At 33.9% G+C, this 10,422-nt stretch overlaps 1 protein-coding gene across 1 annotated transcript; it reads right to left on the bottom strand.

Annotated features, from left to right (window-relative positions):
* Nucleotides 1-2,789: 2,789 nt before the first annotated feature.
* LOC107511728 (histone H3.3C-like) lies at nt 2,790-10,222 on the bottom strand. The gene is made up of 3 exons (XM_036235847.1): nt 10,143-10,222; nt 8,416-8,549; nt 2,790-3,169 (listed from the first exon to the last, which is right to left on the bottom strand). Exons 1-3 carry the CDS (start codon nt 10,220-10,222, stop codon nt 2,790-2,792), a joined length of 594 nt encoding a protein of 197 aa, XP_036091740.1.
* Between the last annotated feature and the right edge of the window lie 200 nt (nt 10,223-10,422).

The raw sequence follows: 10,422 nt of genomic DNA, 5'->3' as shown, positions 1-10,422 counted from the left end.
ACTATTACTCTTTTTTAGGGCTGTCTTCAGAGACTATTTCTAGCCACCACTTGTGTGAATGCTTTATGAGATGTCAGCATGTGTGAGTAGAGATAGCACGGTTTGTCATGAGCAGATAGGCCATATTCTGTTATAAACTGATGGCTTTGTCTCTTATCACTGTCACAGGCTTATTTAGCAAGCTGTGACTCTGTGGTTCATCACAAAGAAAACTGTCATCCCCAGACACGTGGCCTGAACATCCTTTCATCTTCCACGCTGGTAGGATCTGTCATGTGACATCAAGCAGACCAGCAACTCCAGATGCAGGCTGCAACTGTGTAATGAGAAAGTTTTGTACTGGGATAGATCCAGGGTTTACACCTTTGATTAGATTACATGGATGAGAAAAACATATGTAAGTTTTTAAGTTGTGTACGCTGATAATATGTCATTAATATCACTTGTAAGGAAATGTTACAAACAGTGTTTAGGTGATAATTATTTATCATGGTGTTATTCTGAGTAACAGATAAATGAATTAAGATTGATTTAGTCCACCATCTTTTCATTTAACAAACTCTTCTTATTGCTAAGTATTAATATTTAAATTTTTGAGAAAAACTTCACAGATTTGATTACAAATGGCCCTTCAAAATTGTTAACAATTGGTTAATATTCTATATGTGTGTTAAGTAATTGTATAGCAAGTCTGAAAGTATTGACTTTTCCATGCATATTATCAATTTATAAATAAATTCAGAGATCTAAACAGAAAATTCCTTACCATTTCTAAGGGAGCTCTCTGTAGCTGAGAGTTAAGGGAAATACTTACTTATGGCCTTTTCACAGAAGCCTATAGGATATGTATTTTTGGCTCTGGAAACTGCGCCTATCCCACTGAATTCAGTATATCCGCTAACACTGGGACGTGGTATTCCGCTGTAGTTGTAACTTGACAGATCAGGTTAAACTACTTTGGAAACATTAAAGTATAAATATTTCATAGGTACCCTCATGGGATTGAATTTAAGCTAAAACATGAGAAAGTTTCAGTCGTTTGGTCTCACTGATGATTTCTGCCTATTTATTCTCTTTAAATTTCCACATTTTGCAAAATTATCTTGTAGAGTTTAGCTTTGGCTTTTTGCTGCTGTTTTCTTGAGAAATTCAAGAATGTTTAAAGTTGGAATCTTGGCTGCAAAGGGCAAGGAATTCATTGGTTAACAGATGATGTCTCTTATGAAAGGATAAAATTATTAAACTGGAGAGAGTTTTTTAAAGTGAGAATGTCGATAGTGATTATAGGGGAGAGGGTGAACTCAGGACCATCATGAATACGAAACATTGCACACAAAGACATCAGTTGGAGCTGTGAGTAAGGACTCAAATCTGGCCAGTGCTCAGCCCCCAAAGCAACGTGTTCATGGGGATGTATCTGCCAAAAGGGAGAGTTTTTCTAACCAACTTCCCAGAGTGAGTACTTTTCTACCTGCACAAAGATACCAGATAGGCTATAAATGGCCTTGCATAATTAAAGGCAGGCATCTAACAAACAAAATATCTGCTTATACAAAAGAATTACTTTAAAGGTCTCCAGGACTTTGGAAGAGAGAACATTCAGAATTTGATAAAACGTCAACTGTAAATGTTACTTTAAGGATTTAACTACTATAACTAGACTTCCAAATTTCTGATTTTCTTTTTAGAATTTTTTATTTTGTTGGTAAATATATATAGTGATTAAGACTAAGTTTGATCCTTCTTGGTATTCCCCTACTTTGAATTTATGGAATGTACTCTACGTAAGCAGATAACAAATGATTGTTTTAATGGATAAATATATCTAGTTAATTATAATTTTCTTGATAAAAGAGATGTAATTAGCCATTGTCATGATTACATTTCAGGTTTAGCATTTCCTGTCTTTGTCAAGTTTGTCTTTCAATTTTTAGATAACCAAAAGTTTTTCAAATATGATGATGATATATTTTACAACTTAACACAGGGCATATATAGACACAAAAAATTGTGAGAATTTTCAGTTCTAAACTAAACTAGGTTAATGACTGTTTATTATCTTGGGTAAATAATTTAACTCTTCTGTTCTTCATTAGGTAACAGAAAAGGCATTGGGGCAGTTTCTTCAGAGGATGCAGTGCACTCACTGGCTGTGCACATAGTATATTCACTTGTTGTTTTTCATTAAGTAATCAGTATGTAAAGATCAAATATGCAACAATTACACACACACACACACACATATATGTGTGTAAAATACATTTATATATATAATATATATGTTATATATGTATGAATTTTAAGAGCAAACACAGAAATGGCACAGCAGACATTAAAAACATACCTGCACATAGGACAACTCAGAAAAGTACACTGAATGTATGGAATCTACTATATGATAAAAATATTACAAACACCATTTAGTTGCCACCAATAAAAAATTTACATGTATTAAAAATATACAAATTCTGGTATTGTCCAGAAAAATTTAATAGGTTCATTTATAATTGTTATAAAGTTGAACTGCTGAAACTTGTTCACTAAAACATTTTGATTTGCATTAATGCTTTATGTTCAGGCATTGATATTAAAAAGTCACAAACACATAGAAATGGAAAAACTGCCAATATATGATTTCTATCCCCTTTTTTACACTTGTAGTCATATATTTAAGTGCCTTTTGACCCTATAGGAAAAAAAAAAAAATCTAACGTTCAGAACTACCAACAACAGGAAGTAAACATATTTTTATTTCTTAAGAATGAAATCCTTTCTATCATAGTAGATTCTTAAGCATATTCTCCATATATGTGGTGTGCTAGCTGGATGTCTTTAGGCATAATTGTTACACAGTTGGCATGGATAGCACACAAGTTGATGTCTTGAAAAAGGCCAACCAGATAGGCCTCACCTGCCTCCTGCAAAGCACCAATAGCTACACTCCAGAAGTGCAGATCTGTTTTGAAGTCCTGAGCAATTCCTTGCACCAAACACTGAAAGGGAAGTTTGTGAATCAAAAGTTTAGTGGATTTCTGATAACGTCTAATTTCACAGAGTGTCAGGGTACCAGAGCTGTAAGAGTGAGTTTTCTTCATCTCTCTAGGATATGGCCCACCCTTGCTAGTGGCTTTTGTAGCCAGTTGCTTCTTCTGTGCTTTACCATTGGTTGGATTTACCAACGGTCAATTTGCAGGCAGTCAGCTTTCTAGGAAGTGTGGTATAGAGACCTCCTTACCCATCCTCCTTTTCTTTTGGCTGTACCTCAGTGAGCTAGAGGTGGCACTGGCGTTAGAGAGAGACAGCGGCTGCAACAATTATATTTTTAAAAACAAGTAAAAGCTTCTATTTATTAAATACAAGATACCATCTGAAATATTAAACCTATGAACTGGAAAAGGATAATTATATATGGTATCTTGGTTCTGCTGAAGTCTTAAAGAAATTAGATAAAATTAAAAGGGAAGTCGAGGAGTCTATATATATATACACACACACACACACACACACACACACACACACACACACACAGGACTCCAATAGTTAACATGTACATGTAATTAATCACATGGTCATTTGAAGACAGTTAATTCAGTGATTGGGATGGGGAACCTCTTTCACTGATTCTTTCATTTAATTAACTAAAATAAAATCTTTAGATTTAAACTGAGTAGCAAATGTCAAAGATTACGCTTACACATTTAGAATCCAAGTTTTTACATATTTAGGAACACCTAGCAAAACGTAAACTAAAGTAAATCACAAAGATCAATTTCACTCAGAATATCTGATTCAGACCTTGTGTAAATTGCTTCCACTTTGTTTTACTAACAGACTATAAACAAATAATGCAACTATGAGATAAAGCTGAAATGGGGAAGCAGATGTAAATCTCTAATGGGGACTAGAATTCCCTAGTTCCTCACAAGGATGCTCCCCAGTTTTTGCGGTCAGTGTATCTTATGCAGAATGAGGTTCCTGGCAAATCAGAAAAGCTAATAGGTTACTTATTCTTGTGATATTAGTCTGGGTAAGAGCCATGACTACACTCAAAAGTCTACAAACTACATATAAGCCAATTCCTTCCTGTGCTTCATATTTTACTTCTTACAGTGTCAAGCCAACAACAGCTCTGGCAGTGAGCTACCACATCAGAAATAAATTAGATATCCTTCAAATTTTTGTTGCATTTACTCATCAGAGTTTAGACTTTTCACAAGGGGCATCTCTGTGGGATCAGGCTAGACTCCTATGGCTATAGCAAATCTTGGTGCTACAGCTACTCTGACAGGAAGTGAGAAACTTGAAAACAACAATGAAGTGCTTTATTGCCATATAATATAATTTCCTTACTTCTCTTTTGCTTCGCGCAGTTCACCTCAAGGCTGTAGCTAAAAAATCATTACTTTGTTCATGCTTTTAAGGCTTAGAAGTACTCAGACTCAGAAATAGAAGTACTACGTATTCCTTGAAACTTGATGACACATTGGTTTTATTTCTAGCGAATTGTGACATTTTTGATGACCAGTTTTTCATTTACCTCCCTGAATTCAAGTCATTAGAAAGTGAATCAGATAAGAGCAAAAAAAAAAAAAAAATTGCTAGAAAACAATCTTGGAAAGCCTTTATAAATACCAGATATTCCCAGTTGATGGCTTCCCACAGCATTACTCATAGGGTATGTACTTATGTACTTGTGCTGTACTGAGAAATCGGGCAATGTTTAGCAGATCATCAGTGTAAATCTATCATATTGATGGCATTAAGAACAAAATAATTAATAAATTTTCTTTCATATAGCCAGCAAGTTCTCCAGACATTTCACAAAACATTATTTTTTATTAAAATGTCAACCTATTACTAAACTAAATCTTACTTATGATTATTGGTTTAAACTGAAAACCCTGGCACATTAATATCACAGTGAACACATACTTCTCTGAAATAATATGACTCAATGAAATTTAAATGCCAGCCACACTTCTCTGAACTCTAGTGTATGGCTCCTATGACTGAAGGACCCTTAGTACAGCCTCTGCCATCACTTCAAGAGCAGCTCAGTCATGTAAATGGTGCAGCTTTGTTTTCAAATGTTACACAAATTAGAGAGGCTAAGTGATATCTATCACTGAATGTAGAGTTTGTTCGGTAAATTATGAAAATTGTATAATTTGGTCTCACCAAGTAAAGTAAAAGGAAAAAACGTTTTAATCTTAGTTTTAGGGTTTGTTGTTGTTGTTGTTGTTATTCCCATTTTTAAGATCAAGTGAAAGCTGGCTCCCACTTCAAATTACCCAAGCTTATATCCAGTACAAAGGAACAATAGCAGATTTATATATGAAGTAGATTTTTAAAAGTTGATATGCACGACCATATTAGTTCTGCTTTCCCAGCACATTAGCTTTTTGAATATTTCATAACTATTCTTGAATTGAGTCAATTCGCTGACATCAGTCTCAGAATAGCGAGCATTTTGTATTCACCTTGTCTGTGTTTTATAAACTAGCACCTTTTTATTTTTCCTTGAGGAAAATTAGAAATGCAAAGATGAATAATTAGCCCCCCTGTCTGCCTGTTTTGTGGCAAGTAGAGTGGTTGAATACTGCGTTCTATTCGTAAAGAACTTTAATGAGAACATTAACAACAACAATTTACAAAGAACTCTACTCGAAAACAGAATATAGGCAGTAAATTACGATAAGCAAAAAAGAACGTGTGCACATGCAAAGTTCACACACACACACACACACACACGCACTCTAAACTGGGAAAACTGTCCCCCAAAAGATAAGCAATAGTGAGAAGAAGGGGAAGAAGGGGCATGAGCATGAGGGATAAAGACAATAGAGAGGCAAAACAGATTTAAAATCCAAAAATTGTATGTGTATAAGTGAAAGGAAATTTGCCTGTGTTGCTTGGAAAGATATGCACAAAATAAAATTTAAGTTAATAGTGTTCTATGTCAGGATTATACTAATATACATTGACTACTTCCAGTGTACCAAACTGGGCTCAAACTAGTCAATTTCATGAGTTCTGCTCTCATGAAAATAACACCCCCAATGAGTAAAAACATGCAGTGGAAAGGTTGCTAAGTTAGGAAGTGGAAGCCTCAGATTCTTCTCAGAGTGGACAGTGCCTGACTTTGTGACCTTAAATAAGCTATTCAACCAAAGGATGGTTTGTTTCCTCCTTCATCAAACAGGGAGAAAGTATTTTGAGATTTAAATCATGTGAAAAATACTGAAAAATATAAAATTTAGTAAAAAGCACAAATTGCAAATATAGACTCAAATACATATATAATTGCAAAAATATAATTAAATATTTATATGTATTACATAAATATACATTTAGCCAGAATATATAGAAATATAAATACTCAAGTTAGGATTTTCATTATTTTTGCATAATGTGTTTAGCTCTGTGTGTGTGTGTGTGTGTGTGTGTGTGTGTGTTTATTAGATAATTGAATTAGGCTTTGGAAATATTTACAATAATCCTAACTGAATGAGAGAAAATTGAATATGGAACAGGGTAAGGTCATTCCTATTTATTTTTTTAATTAAGTCTATCATGTACAGTCTGAGAAAATTTTCTTATTAATTTCAGAAAAATAGAGATAAAACAGGAAAGTCAAGCAAAATACTTTACCTTTTTGTATCTCACACAAAAGGTCAAAGAAATCTTAGTCCCAGAGCAATATTAGAGAAACAATGATAAGTTTACTGTTAAATAAATTAATGAGTAGTTGGAATCATAGAGAATATTAATTACAAGTAATTAAATCACAAGATGAAAACTCTTTCTGAGTCACAAATAACCTGTTCTTTCTCTAAAGTTTTCCATTTGAGCATTTTAACAAATTCTTATATAACAAACCAGTCTATGCGTGAAGTGGAAGATTATGTGTGTTTATTTGTATGTATCTGTCTATATGTGGGTGTGTATGTGTAAGGATAGTGTGACAGTGGCAATGTTAGCACCATTTATGAGCAACAATGAGATTATTTTCTTTCTTAATCCTTTCAAAGTCAGGAAAGGCAGCTGTGGGGAAAACTGAACAAAACGAAATCATTTCGGATTATTTTGTATGGCAGTTTATGATTAAGTTCTAATTCAAAAGTGAATAATAATAATGGCTAGATATCTAGTAACTATAAAATACACATTTAGTGTCTATAACAATGTGTCTATATCACATTTATTGTCAAAGACACAATTTTTAGTGTTGAAATAAATTACTTACTAGAGATAGACAGGCCTGTAGATAACCACTGTTTATCAATAGTGATCAAATTTAACATCTGAAACAGGTTTACATAATCAATAGATATATGTTGACTCTATAAAGGATTAAAGGAAGGGAGAAAGGAAAGAAAAAATGATCAAGGGAAAAAGAAGTAAAGGTGGGATGGAAGGAGGGAGAGAGGGAAGAATGAAGAAGGAAGGAAGGAAGGAAGGAAGGAAGGAAGGAAGGAAGGAAGGAAGGAAGGAAGGAAGGAAGGAAGGAAGGAAGGAAGGAAGGAAAGAAGAGCATATAGTGTATTTTAACAAGAACCCCATTGAAATTTAAGACTAATTGTAGTAAGTAGACAAATATTTTCGTATCAGCTCAGAGATATATAACCTCAGTAAGAGGTTATATATAAAATCAATTTGCTACAATAAACTCTAAGTTCATCAAGGTATTTTCATACTTGGCTTCTACCAAACAGGGATGAATAAAACAAAAACAAAAACATTGGGTCTTTGGAACCTAACGTTAAATTTTTTTTTTCTGGATATGTCAATGCAATGATTTTTATCACTTCATAACTCATTCTTCATAAGAATAAAGACCACCAAAGTATTTCAAGAACATGTATTGCTAAGGAAAAACAGGTTGTTTTGCTTCTTAAGAAAGGAAAATGTACTAAGATATTTTTATAACACAAAATTTTTTTAAAAGTCCATGCAAAGAAAAACATTTAAGTGAAACAGAATAGCTTAATTTTGTAGGAATATTGTTGGTCTTTTAAATTTTTTTGTTACATTTAAGAGCTTTCTTATTTTTTGGTAAAAGAATTTTATCTTCATCCTTTGACATTTAATTTTGATTTTACATTTTAAAACATTCATGATTATTTTAGTAATTATAATATTTTATTTATAGTTTCAGTACCATAAGAAGATATAATTGGTTTGCTCAAACACTTTCTTAAGAATAATTTCATTCTACATGGACAGTGATTTCATTAATCTGCTAAACTATAAAGAGAATATTTAATATCTATACTAATGATTATTTTACCCATTTAAATAATATTATTTTTCAAATATTAAGAATAGTATTCCTCAAGTTTGGTCTAGGTTTTTGAACCACATAAAGCCACAGACAGAAGATTCACTCTCTCCAAGTATAGGATTCTATATACTCCTGGATGCTGGGTGTTTCTGTTGTTGCATTTCGTTTTTCCCCTTTTACTTCTGACTTTTCTCTCTTTAAATTTGGGCTGCCAGAAGAGACAGGTGGTGCATGAAGGTTACTTAAAACTGTGCCAGTTTTAGCTCTGCAGCAAAGACGGGTCAGATTCAGTGACAATGATGCCAGAGAGGGAGAGAAGTAAGAGAGTTAGAAATGGGCATGATCCTTTTTCATTCTTTGGGTGCTTTTTACCATTTTCTTTTGTTCTGCCTGGATAAATTTAGATTGGCAAATTGTATTATTGATATTCTGTGTGAGTCACTGCAATGCAGCATCTCTTTTCATCTCTATAACACTCCTATGCAGCAGCTATTATTATATACATTTTATAGATGATACATCATCTGATGCCTAAACTAGTGGAGTGACCTATCCAAGGTTGCATTATAGCTAAAAAGTGACACATTTCATATATCTATAGATCAGTGCTAGATCAGTGGTTCTCAACTAGGGGCAATTTGGTAATGCCTGAAGAATTTTTTTTTTTTTTCCACCACTGGGATAAGACACTACTGGAATCTGGTGTGTAGCTGTCAGGGATACTGCTAAACACCTCACAATGCACAGCATAACCTCCATAACAATTAACCAGTTCAAAACACCAATAGTGCTAAACTCGAAAAACCCGGAAATAGAAGTGCTCTAATGTTAGGCTCAGTGTTCTAATCATAGCACCATGTTCTCCTCTGAGGTTAATAATAACATCATCAAAGTAATAACACAAAGCACAATTTTTGAGATACTAAGGATACATTAAGAGGGATGGTCTGGCCCAGGATTCAAAACAGAAAGCATAAAATGAAGAACTATTATATCATTGTTTATTTAACACATTTATTGAGTACTCAGACAGCTAAAAAATATAGTTAAATATATGTGTCAAAATCATGTATTTTATTTTTTCCATGAGTGGAGAAAGTAATAAATTTTGAGGATAGATGGAGTTGAGTAATCAAGACTTAGCCCTTACTTTCAAGTGAAAAGAGATTCATATGTGTTCATGTATATACGTGATATATGTGTATATGGGTACATGTGTACACATATACATTTACATGTATGTATATATATATACACACACATATATAGATTTAGATACATAAAAAGTAACTATATAGGTAGCATGTGCTGAGGGCAAGCATGAAATAGGTAATAAAATGCTAATATTTGAAGAGTGCTTGTGATATGCCAAATATACCTCAGTAGATACTATGTTATCTCCAATTTACAATGAAGAAGATGGAATTCAGAAAATTTAAGTAACTTCCCCAAAATTCACATGTTAAGTTGTAGAGCTGATATAAACCCAGTCACCTGGCTCCAGAGTTTGTCCTATAGTACACCTACAGGCTGCAATAGGAATTCATAGAAAATGCACTTCCACAAGAAAGTTACACTGGCTCAAGGTGGGATTGTAGGAAGGGGAGGCCTTAAAAAATTTAGAGGAGCAGGAAGGCACTTCAGATATATGAGAAAGGCTAGGCGGTAGAAAGGTGCTTGTTGTCCTTGGGAGACACTGGCTACAGTAGGGATAGATTAAGTAAGGACATAGTGTGAGATATGATAACTATAGAGGAACCAAAAGTTTGTAGCATATGCTTGGCAGGTAATCTCACTCCCACTTCAATGAAAGGTGAAAGTCTTCTGGTGTTATCTATCTTGTCTCATTTCTCCATACCTCAGAATTTCAATATATCCCATTTGCTTCTTTCTCCTTAAAAAGACTGATCCTGTCTCTGCGCGCTCTAGACCAGTCATTGTCACTTTCATGTGCATAAGAATCAGGTAAAGAGTATATTAATACACAGATTCCAGGGCTTCCCCTGTAGAGATTCTTATGCAGTTGGCCTGAAGGAGGGCCTGATAATTCATAGTTCTGTTAGACTCTCAGGTGATGTTGATGTTGTCATCAGTGGATTACACTTTGCTTAGATCCCACCTCTTCCTGTTTCCTCTGA

The sequence above is a fragment of the Rousettus aegyptiacus genome, unplaced genomic scaffold, assembly GCF_014176215.1.
Source record: "Rousettus aegyptiacus isolate mRouAeg1 unplaced genomic scaffold, mRouAeg1.p scaffold_m13_p_2, whole genome shotgun sequence".
NCBI lineage: Eukaryota > Metazoa > Chordata > Mammalia > Chiroptera > Pteropodidae > Rousettus > Rousettus aegyptiacus.
The sequence above is the reverse complement of the archived record's forward strand: the minus strand, read 5'-3'. Positions and strand labels throughout refer to the sequence as shown.